Genomic DNA, 15,514 nt, shown 5'->3' on the forward strand with positions numbered 1-15,514 from the left:
TAGAGCAGGAGAAGTTTAAGACAATCATCTCATTTTTCAAAGCAGGGAATCAAAATTCAAACCATCTAAAACAGTGATTCAGTTTCTCAATAATTTAGTATCTTTAACCTTAGATCTTCTTAGGATCTCTGAGCGGGAAGAACAATATCTACGATTCAGTATAAGTTCTTACTTTTTACTTCTGTTTCATTTTATAAATATTTCATTCAAATATTAAAGTTAACATTCAACTATTATGATTCAAAATTTACCTATTAAGTATATTTCACATGCTCAACTATTACATATTTTTATGATTTCATGTTAGTTTTTCCTAATAAATTCAAATAAAAATAAATTAAACATTTTCATCACAAAGATGTTCAGTATAATGCTATCCATAAAAAAATTCAATCTATTTTCTAGCCATCCATTCAGACTTACACTAAATATACACAGAGAATTATCTGGAATGTTAATCAAATATTAACAATTGCTTATTTCTGAGGGGTTTGTATTTGGGGTAATTTATTGCTTTATTTTTGGTATTACTTGGATTTGGATTAAAAAAAAATTTTTTTTAATGTTTATTTATTTCTGAGAGAGAAAGACAGAGCATGAGCTGGGGAAGGGCAGAGACAGAGGGAGACACAGAATCTGAAGCAGGCTCCAGGCTTTGAGCTGTCAGCACAGAGCTTGACGTGGGGCTTGAACCCACGAACTGAGAGATCATGACCTGACCTGAAGTTGGAAGCTCAACCAACTGAGCCACCCAGACGCCCCAGTATTACTTTGATTTTAAACGAGCATGTATTATGTTTATAATACAGTTGTTTTTTGTTATTTGGGGTTTTTTAATAAGAAAAACAACTGTTTGACCACTACAATCTTTCCTCTCAGCTGGAGAGTCAGTCCACAAGCAAAAGAATATGTTTCAACTTAGCAAAAAAAATAACCTCAATGCAGAAGTGCCATATGAACAAAAACATAAAACCTCAACAGAAGTTTTAAGCTTTGAATTTTCTTTTTGTGCTCAGCAGTACCTAAATGAACAGACTTTATCATTAAAAAATGTATGATATCTCCAAAATAAGTCCCAACTGATACCTTGACAACAGGATGTCCCCCAGTAGATGCTTTTACTGCTCCTCGGCTACCTTCAGTTTCATAATGGGCTCGATGATGAGTTTTAGGTTGCACTTCTATCTTCAGTTCACATTGTCCAAAATGAGTTGGTAAAGGCCAGTCTAGTGGAGGTAATGAAGATGTGCTATAAACGAAACACACAAAAAATGCATTTCACCATGCTATTACTGCCAAACAAGCATTTAAATCCCTTCTTTGCCAGCAACCAACATTTTTTTCCTCCTGTGATCTCTGAAGCAGAGTATTCCAAAATAAAATTTTACTTAATAAGTTATAACACTGGATATGATGGGTACTTACGAAATAATTCTTTAACTCAAATCCATTTCATTTACATTTTGGTTTCCTGTATTTTTTAAAAAGGACAAATTCTAACATTTTGCAAAACTAAATGATTTTCAACTATGTGTACCTAATTATAAAAAAACAACCAAAAGAATAATTTAACTTTTAAGCAAAAATGTCCATTTCTGTATATGTGCTATCAGTGTCTAAGGATCCAAATACTCCTGTATCTCAGTATATAAGTCTCCATCCCTGGTGTGTAGCTATAGAAGTTAGTCTATTATACCTGTTGCTTACCCACTTCCTTCTTATTCTTGTTTCTCTGAAATACTGTACACCGCTTACAGGCAGCAGTATACTGCAATTTGAGTTACAATTTAATTTCACTACACATTGGCTGAAAAACTATAAGGTCTATCATTGCAGATTCTAAATGTCAATTTTAGAGAAAACATCAATTGATCAATAAGATAATTTAAACAGCTTAAAGGGATATAGGTTCATTTAGATATTTATGTATATATATTTTTTAAATGTTTATTTATTTTTGGAGAGAGAGAGAGAGAGAGAGAGGGAGTGTGGGGGGGGGGGAGGGGGAAGGGCAGAAAGAGGGAGACACAGAATCTGAAGCAGGCTCCAGGCTCCGAGCTGGCAGCACAGAGCCAGATGCAGGGCTCGAACTCACGAGCTATGAGATCATGATATGAGCCAAAGTCAGATGCCTAACTGACTGAGCCACCCAACCACCCCTCATTTAGATATATTAACAATGAAAATACAGGATTTAAAAAAGAAACAACTTATATGTCTGTAGGTCAAATATTAAAGGACCCAACCTACAATAATTTATATTAAAAACATCTTTTGGGGCACCTGGGTAGCTCATTTGCTTGAGTGTCCAACTTTGGCTCAGGTCATGATCTCCTTCAGGAATTCGAGCCCTACATTGGGTTCACTGCTGTCAGCCTGTCAGCGCAAAGCCTGCTTCAGATCCTATGTCCCCCTCTCTCTGCCTCTCCCCTGCTTGCGCTCTCCCAAAAAATAAATGTTAGAAAAAAAAAATCTTCTTAGTGACTGGTGAAATTGGACTTTTAAGGTCTCTTCCACCAATGAAATGCTACCATTCCTACATTGCTTCATTCATTCACTGCTAACATTTCTAAATTGCCTCTCTCAATGTCCTCAGCCTAGCTTTATTATGAAGCTCAAAGGTATTAATTTTTATTAGTCTGAAACAACTCAACTTCAACTCTCAGCTAGTTTCTACACTTGTTCTGCAGACTTAAGCAAACCCCTACAAAGATTAAGATACTTTTCAAAAGCAGAATGATAGGCTCAAAGATATCTTCAATACCATAATTCCACATATTTTTCTAAAGATCTGGATCCAGAAATAAACACTCATACCACTGAAAAAGCATTTTAAAAAAAGTTCTCTTCTAAACAATTATATAGACTAGATTGATTCTATAAAACAGGATTATGACAACTGAGAAGTCATTTGGAATGAGTCATGCTGTTCTTACTCCAGTTATCTAGAATTACTTACTTGCTCTTACACTCTTACTTACTTACTTTTAAACTGTTCTCTACTCCAGCTCCTAGCTAGACTCAAAATTCAAATATATATTCATATATATACAATTATTAATATATAATATATGCATGTACACATAAATATAATTAATATGTATTATATACATTATAAAGCTAATGTATACATAAAAATTTTATTAAAAACATGTGCAAGTTAGATTGTTATTTGTAATTATTTTAGACTGGGGTAAGGCTTTCAAATATAACACAAAATCCAAAACCCATGCAGAAGACAAATTTAAATACATAAAATGTTAAAATTTCTCTACAATAAAAAAGTCAAACTTATAAAATCAAAAGATAAAAAATAAATTATGAAAAGAACTTGCCACAATAAACAAATTTCATTTGTATAATAAGGTCTTAAAAATATAAAACACATGTTCCCAATTAGTATTTTTTTTGTAATTTAACTCATACTGTAATCAATGTTTTACAAAAAGCTTTTTAAATAAGAAAATTCTTTCTAGGGAATCTTCAATATAATTTATTATTATCTACAATTCATTATCTATATACTTTTAAAATGATAAGCCTAGCCTATCTGAAGGCTCTTTTAAGACTAAAGGGAAAATAAATGCAGACTTTAATTGATTTGTCTGGAAGACACTAGAAAAAAAGGGGGGGGCATCAAACCATTCCATATATATAATGCAGTCACATGCCACCAGTAACACATAAGCATGAAAAATGACCAGCAGCCATTTCCATCGACTCACCGAAATATTGGGGTGTGGCCAGGCTTTGGTTTGCTCCAGGTAAAAGGTGAAGGAACTGAAAGAAATTGGTCACCAGATGAATCTTTCTTTAAAGGATACTGAGATCCAAGGCCATCATCTACTGAAGTCTCCCGGGATGGTGATAAACTCCCTTGGTCATCTGAACAGAGCTCTAATTTTCCTGGTAGTATGGTAGCTTGATCTTCAGAAGTCTTCCTTGTTTTCAGAGGGATATCAGTCTCTACACAGTACTGAAATGGAAAAAGTGCAGGGCCAAGGCCTGATCCACCCTGGACAGAAGCATTAAGCCAGGTATCTTCTGTTACACTTCCCCTGGGGGAGTGACCAGGAGAAGGAACAGGTGAATGATGGGGTGAAAGGGACCCAGCATAACAAACCTCAGCACTGGAGTGCCGTCGTTTCCCACAGGGGGAAGTAGGCCTTGATGAGGGTCCTGAGGCTGGCCTGGGGCTCAGCCAATTCTCATCAGTAACACTAGATCTAGGAGAGTGGCAAGGAGATTGCCTGGGTGACAAGGAGTGTCCAAGTCCATATTGTTGATGCCAGGACTCTTCTCCAGGGCAACCTCCTGGTGAGCCACCAGGAGAAGTCAGAGGGGATCCAAGAGTAAATCGGGCGGCAGCTTCATTCAATTCCGAATCCACATCATCATAAATGTGTGAAAGAGATTCGCAAGAAGATGCATCTGAGAACCAGCTCCTAGAAGAGATGCTGCTGGCAGGACTAGGACTAAGGGAAGACTCCCGGTAGGATGGCTCAAGAGGAAGATAGAGATGATCTCTAGAAGGCCTTTCCAAATATTCCCTTTCTGGATCATTTATGTGTAGGTCATCTTCATGAGTATCTATTTCTTGATGACAGTTAGGAGAGATGGATGTAATTTGAATACTTGGACACTCAAAGGGTTTGGGACCACTTAAAGGGCTGTATTTAGATTCAGGAATCTCACAAGTTCCTTCATAGTTTTTGTGACCTTGGAGCTGAAACGATGGTGACAAAACAGAAGAGTGAGACGGTAATCCATGATGTGGTAAGCAAAGTGGTGAGTTTAAAGTAGATGGAGGTGGATCTACATTAAAGATGTAAATGGATGCACAATCATCTGGCTCAAGATCTATGGGGGGAAAGCAAAACAAAAACAAAAACAAAAAAGAACAGAAAAAGAAAAAGAAAAAAATCAACAAAACAAGAAATTAGAAAATTTAGATGTATAAATTACTGGATGAGAAAGTAAATAATAATCTTGAGAGAAAAAAGTAGGACATAAAATGTGTACCATTAGCTCCACTAAGAGAATGGTATGTATGTTTTATTTACATTCAAACCACTTCTTTGCCAGCACCAACAATTTTAATTTTTTTTAAGTAATCTCTACGTCCAACGTGGGGTTCGAACTCACAACCTCAAGATCAAAAGTCGCAAGCTCTGCTGACTAAGCCAGCCAGGCGCCCCGACGTGTGTTTTTTTTACAAAGTTACCTGGTTATTTCCACAGATACATGTAATTATTACATATTTATATTTGTGGTTATATATGTAATTTTTTTCTCTTCTTGTTTCCATTTTCTAAAATGAGAATCAGAAACCATCTGAAAACAAATGCTTCTATAAAAGAAATAATCATATCCATAATTCTAAAAAACATTCATAGAACTATAAAATGATATAATCACGTAAATTCAGCCTCATCTGGGGTCTGCCAGTCAAAATGGAATAAAGGATAGAACAAAGTCTTTGAAAGGTTTTTAGTTATAAGCACACACACTACTAAGTTTACTAATTAAAAGAATTACAGACTCAACTCAGGAGACCTAGATTCTATGAGCTCTTAGTCATATCATTTAACCTAAGACCTCGGTCTCCTTGTAGTAATCCCAGAACTTTTCGATAAAGAAATTTTTATGATTAATAGTAGCTTTTTGCTCCACTGTCATACCATCAAGAATTTGTATCTTTTAATATAGCAAACCAGGTTCCAAGAGCCACGTGATCCCACTGGATCCTTTACCTCAATTAGAAAATAACTCATCACAGCTTTTAACTTATGATAGATTATTAAAGTAAACCTCATAATGGCAGAACTTTTAAAATGTGGTTAGTGAACACATTCAGTAAAGAGTTTTTACATGTACTAAACAACAAAACCCTCTAGGTTTAAACCCTGGCTCTGCCATTCCAAAGCTGTGCAAACTTGGACGAGTTATTTAACCTCAGTTTTCTAAGGCAGACTTTTTTTTCTATAAAATTGTCAAGAGGAGAGTATCAACATCAACTAAAACACACAAGACAATTTGAAGACAAGCAACCTAATATAATGACTAATATTTAGCAAGAACTCACTACCTGCTAATAACCTTATCTTTCCCTTTTTAGAATTTAAGATGGGTATGTTATATTATTTTTTTTAACTCTGAAGTATTTCCTAATAAATTGAAACATCCTTTGAAGTACATCACTCAGTCAACTCTCTCACTCCACTTACTGAATCAAGATAAGTAAGAAGGTCAGAGCTCCAAAGAAGAAAACCCACATTTGACATTAACAAAAGGTGGAGGAAAAAGCTCTTAAAAATAAACAACTGTGGTAAGCATAGCATAACGTACAGAGATACTGAATCATTATGTTGTACATCTGAAACTAATGTAACATTGGGTGTCAACTATATTCAAATAAAAATAAATATTAATTTAATAAAAAACAAAAAGAAGAGGTTTGGGGAAAATGGGAAGTAACTTCTAGTGGATATTGGGTTTCTTTCTGTACTGATGAAAATGTTTTCATATTGACTGTAGTGATGGTTACACTACTCTGTAAATATTGTATGGTATATGAACTGTATCCCAATAATGCAGCTATAAAAATACAAATAAAAAGCATAGCATTGTGTGTGTGTGTGTATACTATGCTTTTTATTTGTATTTTTATAGCTGCATTATTTAAATATATATATAAATTTTCATTAAATTTTTATATTATTAAATATATATATATTTAAACTTTTAAGTCAACTCTGCACCCAATGTGGGGCTTGAACTAATGACCTGGGGATCAAGAGCTTCATGTTCTACCAACTGAGCCAGCCAGGCATCCTTAATATTATGCATATTTTATCACAGTTAAAAATGTTTTTTAAAAGTTAAAAACATTTGTTTCTTATCTGACTTTAAGAAAATCATAAACAAGTGCTATCACCTAACACTTAATATTTTCATGTATATATTTGTCTATATATGTATATATTTTTATAAAGCCATGGATCATAATATTTTGGAGGTTTTTTCCTAAAAAAACCTTTTATTAAAGTACAAGATACATCATAAAAGTGCACACGTCATATATAGCTCAATAAACTGTGACATAAGACATACCTTATAACATTACCCTTAAAAAAAAAAAAATCCTGGGGCGCCTGGGTGGCTCAGCTAAGCATCCGACTTTGGCTCAGGTCATGATCTCGCAGTTCATGGGTTTAAGCCCCACACTGGGCTCTGTGCTGACAGCTCAGAGCCTGGAGCCTGCTTCAGATTCCGTATCTCTCTCTCTCTCTCTCTCTGTGCCCCTCCCCTGCTTGTACTATGTGTCTCTCTCCCCTAAAAGCCCCTTTTGGCTTGCTTCCAATCATTACCTTTCCACCAAAAGTAACCACTATACTGACTTCTAACAGCCTAGATATGTTTTGCCTATGTAACATACAACCTTGTCCTTTAATGTTTTTTATATTTTATTGAAGCTTGTAAGAAATTCCTAAGCAATTTTCAAGGCCATGTAAAATGTCAAGTCAATGATCATAGCTATTTTCTACTTTTTATTTTTATAAATAATGTAGCATTGAACATGTCTATACATACAGCTTTTTCTCTTGTTTTGAATCCCTCTCCAAGAATAAATTCCTAAAGGTAGAGATACTAGACCTTAGGGCAACCATTTTTAGCACTCCTACTATGTAGAAACATTTGTTTTAGAAGACTTGTTTTACTAAACAACATTAGGACACAAGTATCAGTTTTACTTTAGTTTCTCCAATCAGGATATTATTTTTAATTTTTTTTTTTATTTTTTTCAACGTTTTTAATTTATTTTTGGGACAGAGAGAGGCAGAGCATGAACAGGGGAGGGGCAAAGAGAGAGGGAGACACAGAATCAGAAGCAGGCTCCAGGCTCCGAGCCATCAGCCCAGAGCCTGACGCGGGGCTCGAACTCAGGACCGCGAGATCGTGACCTGGCTGAAGTCGGACGCTTAACCGACTGCGCCACCCAGGCGCCCCTATTATTTTTAATTTTAATGTAATTTAAGAGTTAAATGGTTCTGTATGAAATACAATGTTCTAGGCTGCAAAAACCAGAAAACCCAATTAAAGTACCTGAAGGGAGGGGAGGGTATTTGCCAACATTAACAAGAGGTCCAAAGGTAGGACAGTCCCAGAACTGGTTATTTCATCAGTTCAACAAGGTCATCAAGAAATCAATTTCTTTGTATATTCCCATTTTGCCACTTCTGGGGTGCTAACTTTGTGCTTTTCACTTTTCAACCATATATGTGTATTTTGTCCAAAACCAGAAGCAATGTGATCATTCATTTAAAAAAACATTTTCTGGGGCGCCTGGGTGGCGCAGTCGGTTAAGCGTCCGACTTCAGCCAGGTCACGATCTCGCGGTCCGTGAGTTCGAGCCCCGCGTCGGGCTCTGGGCTGATGGCTCAGAGCCTGGAGCCTGTTTCCGATTCTGTGTCTCCCTCTCTCTCTGCCCCTCCCCCGTTCATGCTCTGTCTCTCTCTGTCCCAAAAATAAATAAACGTTGAAAAAAATTAAAAAAAAAAAAACACCATTTTCTGAGTAGCACTATATAATGGTTCAAGGCATGTTCAAGACACTGAAAACACAAGAGTGGACAAAACAAAGTCCCCATTCTCATAGAAATTTCATTCTACTGTGAAAATTAATAAAAGGAAACTTTATTTAAAATGGAGTCAGGAGGCCAGCAGGGGGAGCTCTCACACCCTACAAGTGTGAGAATGCACAATTGCAGAATGAACGGGAAGTTAGGAACATTCCAAATGGATACCAGTTTACCATCCCAAGGAGGAAGAAAAGCTTTTCTCCTCCCCAGGCAACCACCCAGCCAATGAGAGGCTGTCACAACTAAGCCAATGAAAAGCTAGTATACTTTGCACTCCAATTAACGCCAAAGTACTTTCCTTTAAAACAGCCCTCCTAACTCCCCCCACTTTACTCCGTAGAAGAGCTTTCCTCTCCTTTGTTCTCAGACTTGCCTATGGTTTTGCCATTGCTTGCTCGCCCCAAATCACAGTTCTCTGCTATTCTAAACGAACCCATTTTTGCTGGTAAAATAACTGACTGGTTGATTTTTTTTTTTTTTTTTTTTTTAAGTAGTCTTCATGCCCAGCATGGAGCTCAATGCGGGGTTTGAACTCTCCACCCTGAGATCAAGACCTGAGGAGAGATCAAGAGGGAAGCTTAACCGACTGAGCCAATAAGCCAACCTTATTTTTTTTTAATTTTTTTTTACATTTATTTATTTTTGAGAAACAGAGTGAGACAAAGCCTCGAGTGGGGGAGGGGCAGAGAGAGAAGGAAACACAGAATCTGAAGCAGGCTCCAGACTCTGAGCAAGAGGTCAGCACAGAGCCTGATGCGGGGCTCAAGCCCACGAACTGTGAGATCATGACCTGAGCTGAAGTCAGACGCTCAACCGACTGAGCCACCCAGGCGCCCCAAGCCAACCTTATTTTTAAGGTTATGTCAGGTAGTGATATTTGCTATAAGGAAAAATCAAACAGGTAAGGAGAATAGAAGTGAGGGAAGGAGTGAAATTAATTTAGATAAGGGAGTCAGAAAAGTATTTTCTCCAATATTTGTTAAGGTTTTATCCAATACCTGTGACTATTTCCCCAAAAGGATATGAGGAGCTGAGCTATACAGAAATCTATGGGAGGGGCACCTGGGAGGTTCAGTCGGTTGAGTGTTGGACTCTTGATTCTGGCTCAGGTCACAATCTTGCCGTTGGTGGGATTTGAGCCCTGCATGGGCTCCATGCTGACAGTGCGGAGCCTCTTGGGATTCTCTTTCTCCCTGTCTCTCCTCTGTTCGTGCTCTCTCTCTCAAAGTAAGTAAACATTTAAAAAAAAAAAAGATGATGAAATCTACAGGAAAAACACTGCAAATAGAAGAAATAGCAAGTGCAAAGGTCTGAAGACAGAATCTTTGGATTTTTTTTTTTAATTTTATTTTTTTTTTTTAATTTTTTTTTTCAACGTTTATTTATTTTGGGGACAGAGAGAGACAGAGCATGAACGGGGGAGGGGCAGAGAGAGAGGGAGACACAGAATCGGAAACAGGCTCCAGGCTCTGAGCCATCAGACCAGAGCCTGACGCGGGGCTCAAACTCACAGACTGCGAGATCGTGACCTGGCTGAAGTCGGACGCTTAACCGACTGCGCCACCCAGGCGCCCCCAGAATCTTTGGATTTTATGAGGAAAAGCAAGGAAGCCAGTGGGAAGAGAACTGAGTGAGGGGGTACAGTTTAGGGCTGGGGATAGAGCAGCACTGACCATAAAGTGAGGTCTCATAGAAAAGTAAGGACATTACAACTGGTTTTTATTATGAGATGAGAAAATACTGGAGGGCTCTAAGCAAAGGAATGACACAATCTGATATATTATACATATTTAAGAGACTATTGTAATAATCCAGATGCAAAATAATGGAGCATAGGACATGAGTGGTGGTAGGCTGTAAAGGTAGAAGAAATAGTAAGAAGTGAGTTGTGGTTTCTGTTTTGTTTGTTTTTAAGGTAAAGCTGACAGAAATTAGACTGGATGTGAGAAAGAGAGGAAAGTCAAGGATGATACCAAGGTTTAGGGCCTGAACTATTATAAGATCAGTATTCCTAATTACTGAAATGAAGAAGAAAAGTGAGATAAATGTGGGAGACAGGAAATCGAAAATCCTACTTTGGACATAAATGTGAGATGCTAATAAGCTTTCCAAGTGGAGGTATCAAGGAGACACTTCTACCTAAAGTCTCAGGTTGGCCATATAGATTTGGGAGTTATTAATCTATAAATAATATTTACAGTTATTAAGACTAGAAGAGAGGACAAGGGAGTGAATGCAGAAGGAGAAGAAAGCAGGCAACTGAGGCATAGGAGATTCCAAGTTTAGGGATCAGGGAGACAAAAATGAGGAAGAAGGGACAGTCACCTAAATGGAAGAAGAATCAAAAGAGGGAGGCATCCCAGAAACCAAGCGCTCACTCATTCAACAACTATTTATAATGTCATTATTTTCTAGCAACTGTTCCATATGCTAGATATCTGGAATAGTAAATGAATAGTAAATAATATATAAGCAGAAAATAAGACATGCATGGTCCCTGCCCTCATAAAGTATACAGTCTCAGAGGAAATTTACAAAAACACAAATTAAACACTGAAACTACTACTAAGTGATATAAGTTTCAGAGACTAAAGAAGGAACCTATTTTACAGAAAGTACAGGGAAGGCTTTTTGAGAAGGTGGTACATAAGCTAAAACCTAAAAGATTAATAGGAACCAGAAAGAAATGAAAAGGGGGTGAGTATGGGCAGGCATAGGTGGAGAACACAAGGAGACAGTATAAGCAAACACTGAGTCAGATATTACCTTAGCTTCTTTGAGGAAGTGGAAGTCCCAATATGTGGCTAGAGCTAACAATAGAAGGAGGAGAACTGAAAAGCAGTAGAACATAGAATGATCACGGTAAGAAGTGTAAATTTTATTCCAAGGATAATGGAAACCATCAGTTTTAAAAGGGGAGTGACAAGATCTCTATTATATTTGAGAATAAGGGACCACTACTTATCTAGTACCTAGAAAGTTCCTGATGTTTATTGGAAGGTCTATATAAAAGACCTTCTAATATAATTGGAAGGTCTATATAATATATTTGTTAAAATTGTTGTCTTAAATGTCTTAAAGCATTGCAGAGATCTGAATACAAAATTTGGGAGAGTGATGTTTCATCTTCTTCCCAAGTATCACCAAAGCCCCAGCTCTGGAAAAATATGGGCATCTGCTATAATCTCTCCACAATAAATAATTCTAGGTCCAGATTTCCAACTGCAGAATTCTCAAATTCATGGTGCTTCAGAAATTTGACCATCTCAAGGCTTATTTGCTCTGTTCTTCAGCCATCACAGGACCCCACACAAGGATGTGGTAATATACAATGTCTTACAAGGGTTGGCAAAATATAGCCCATGGACCACACCTAGCCTCCACCTGTTTCTGTACAGCCTACAAGCTAAGAAGAGTTTCAAATGCTTGGGGAAAAAAAAATTAAGTAATACTGTTTCAATGACACATAAAATGATATGAAGTTCGAATTCTGATGTCCACAAATAAGGTTTATTGGAACATATTCATTCACTTATGTATGGTCTATGGGTACTCTGCTACTACATGGGTAGAGCTGAGCAGCTGTGAGAAATGACTGCTTCCCACTGCTACTTGGTGAGCTAACAAAACTGCAGTGACACAGTTCTAACTTAACAGCATTTTGAGTGCAATGCATATTGATGTACTGCAACACTGTTTTAAACTTAGCAGTACACACCTATAAAATCAAAACAGGACAGAGAAAAGGGGACTTCAAATTGAAATCCCACTTCTAAGGCACATTGGAATGTGGGTTATTTTGTTATCAAATTAAATGGCAAAGCATTATGTTTATCATGCAATGACATTATGGCTGTGCTGTAAGAGTACCTTATTCATCAGCATTACTGCATTAATACACCCAACCACACAGAAAATACACCCAAACACAAAATACACCCAACCCACAGAAAAACTAGAAGAAAAATTAGAGGGGCACCTGGGTGGCTCAGTCAGTTAAGCGTCCAACTTCAGCTCAGGTCATGATCTCACACTCCGTGAGTTCAAGCCCCACATAGGGCTCTGTGCTGACAGCTCAGAGCCTGGAGCCTGCTTCGAATTCTGTGTCTCCCCCTCTCTCTGCCCCTCCCCTGTTCATGCTCTGTGTTTCTCTATCTCAAAAATAAATAAAAACATTAAAAAAAAAGAAAAATTAGAAAACAAAAATAATACCTTATCACAAGAGGATTTCTTCACAAAAATAAGGAAAAATGAGGCTGCAACCAAAAAACGTTTCTGAATGACTCATTTGTTAGCCAACTGCACTAATGGTAATTTATTTAAATTGAATGCAACAATTGAAGAAACCAGCTCAGAGAAAATAAACTTGTATTAGCCTTTCAGCAAGAATGGTTGATTTAAAAATTGAGAATGTTGTAGCAACATCAATAGGCAATTACAAAACAAGGCAAATGGTTTTCAAGTGGTTTTCTCTAGGTCCTGATGTGTAACCAGATGTTACAGATTCAATTACTATTTATTTGAAGAGTCAAGGCAAAACTTAAAAGTGCCTGAGGAATCAGCCTCTATGAATAGTCTGCATGGAACACCTTCAGGCAAGAATACTTCTTAAAAAGTTGAGAAAACAACAGTTTTAGTACAACTTAAATGGACCCTGTTAGGATATATAATAACTGTTGGTGGTAAAAATACATATGAGAATACTATGATAATAATACTATGCAAAATTAACACCACCAAATTAGACAATGTAGAACAAATGAGCAAATTCTTACAAACACACAAATTACCAAAACAGACTCAGAAGAAATAGGAAAATCTCAACAGACCTATACCAAGTAAAGATATTGAACTGGTAGCCAAAAAATCTCCCAACAAAAAAGTCCAAAACAAAATGGCGTCACAGGTGAACTCTATCCAATATTTAGAGAACATTCCACGAGACTACCCTATTACCAAAGCAAGACAACGATATAAGAATACTACAAACCTGGGGTGCCTGGGTGGCTCCAGTCAGTTAGGTGTCCAACTCTTGATATCAGCTCAGGTCGTGATCTCGCAGTCGTGGGATCATCCTACTTAGGATTCTCTCTCTTTCTCTCTCTACCCCTTCCCTGTGCGCTCGTGCTCTCTCTCTCGTTCACTCTCTTTCAAAATAAATAAACTTAAAAAAAAAATACTATGGACCCTATCTCTTATGAATATAGACCTAAAAGTCTTTAACAAAATACTAGCAAACCAAATCTAACAGCCTATTTTTTTTTTTAATTTTTTTTTTCAACGTTTATTTATTTTTGGGACAGAGAGAGACAGAGCATGAACGGGGGAGGGGCAGAGAGAGAGGGAGACACAGAATCGGAAACAGGCTCCAAGCTCTGAGCCATCAGCCCAGAGCCTGACGCGGGGCTCAAACTCACGGACCACGAGATCATGACCTGGCTGAAGTCGGACGCCCAACCGACTCCGCCACCCAGGCGCCCCAGCCTATTTTTTTTTTTAATGGAATTTAGCCCAGGAATACGAGGGTGATTTGACATTTGAAAATTAATTACTAGAATGAAGGAAAAAAACATGATTGAATTGATACAGAAAAAAACATTTTACAAAATTCAACACTCTTTCATGATAAAAGAAAAAAAAAACTTAGCAAATTAGGAACAGAAGGGAACTTCCTTAAAAATGATCAAGGGATTTATAAAAACCCCAAAACTAACATCTTGCTTATCAGTGAAAATTGAAAGCTTTTTCCCTAAGATCAAGAACAAGACAACAATGCCACTTTCATCAGTGCTATCCAACATTGCACTGGAAGTCCCAGCCAGAGCAATTAGGCAATAAAAAGAAATAAAAGGCATCCAAATTGGAAAGGAAGAAGTAAAACTATCTCTTTGCAGATGGCATGATTCTATATATAGAAAATCCCATAGAATCCACAAAACACAACTAGAGCTAACAAACAAATTCAGGAAAGTTGCAAGGTAGAATATCAACACATAAAATTCAGTTTCGCTTCTATACACCAACAAGGAACAATCCAAAAAGTAAATTAAGAAAATAATTCTATTCACAAAACCTCCAAAAGAATACAGTACTTAGGAATAAATTTATGTGTACACTAAAAACTACAAAATATTGCTAAAAGAAATTAAGGAATTAAATAAATGGTAAGAATTCCTCCCCCCCCCCGTTTTTTTTTTTTTTTTTTTTTTTTTGACAGAGACAGCATAAGCAGGTGAGGGGCAGAAGGGAGAGAGACAGTATCCCAAGCGGGCTCCACATCCAGCACAGAGCCCGACATGGGACTAGATCCCAAGACCATGAAATCAGGACAGAAGCTGAAATCACGAGTCAGATGCTTATCCAACTGAGCTACCCAGGTGCCCCAGTGGTTAAGAATTCCCTTGTTCAGGGATTGGAAGATATTCTTGACACTGAAATATTCCACAAAGCAATCTACAGTCAATGCAATCTGTACCAAAATTTCAACGGCTTTTTCTGCAGAAACAAGAAAACTAATGCTCAAATTTATATGGAATTGAAAGAGGCTCGGAACAGCCAGAATAACATTGAAAAAGCAAAAGGATTCCCACTTCACAACTCAAAACTTACTACAAAGCAACAGTAATCAAAACTGTGGTATTGGTATAAGGATAAACACATAGACTAATGGAAGATAAAAGAGTCCAGAAAAAAACCAAAATATCTATGGTCAATTGATTTTTTAAGATGATTAAATGGGAAAAGAATAGTTCCTTCAACAAGTGGTGCTAGGACAACCGGATAACTACATACAAAAGAATGAAGTTGAACCCCACCTCACACCACATACATAAATTAACTCAAAATGGATCAATGACATAAATATAAGAGTTA

At 37.1% G+C, this 15,514-nt stretch overlaps 1 protein-coding gene across 6 annotated transcripts in view; it reads right to left on the bottom strand.

Moving 5' to 3' along the window:
• The window catches only part of NFATC3 (nuclear factor of activated T cells 3), a 138,389-nt gene that overhangs the window by 92,410 nt on the left and 30,465 nt on the right, over nucleotides 1-15,514 (bottom strand). For 5 of the 6 annotated variants that reach the window (XR_015244735.1, XM_086689067.1, XM_086689068.1 and 2 more), the window contains exons 2-3: nucleotides 3,726-4,860; nucleotides 1,087-1,249 (exon numbers count right to left, since the gene is read on the bottom strand). Coding sequence is in view for 4 of the 6 variants with exons in the window: in XM_086689067.1 (XP_086545193.1) it covers nucleotides 1,087-1,249; nucleotides 3,726-4,860 (1,298 nt within the window). In the remaining 2 variants the exon portion in view is untranslated. The remainder of the gene's footprint in view (nucleotides 1-1,086; nucleotides 1,250-3,725; nucleotides 4,861-15,514) is intronic. The other variant, XM_086689070.1, reaches the window with a different exon arrangement.

This window comes from Puma concolor, chromosome E2 (genome assembly GCF_028749965.1).
Source record: "Puma concolor isolate L17-30 chromosome E2, mPumCon1.1.hap2, whole genome shotgun sequence".
NCBI lineage: Eukaryota > Metazoa > Chordata > Mammalia > Carnivora > Felidae > Puma > Puma concolor.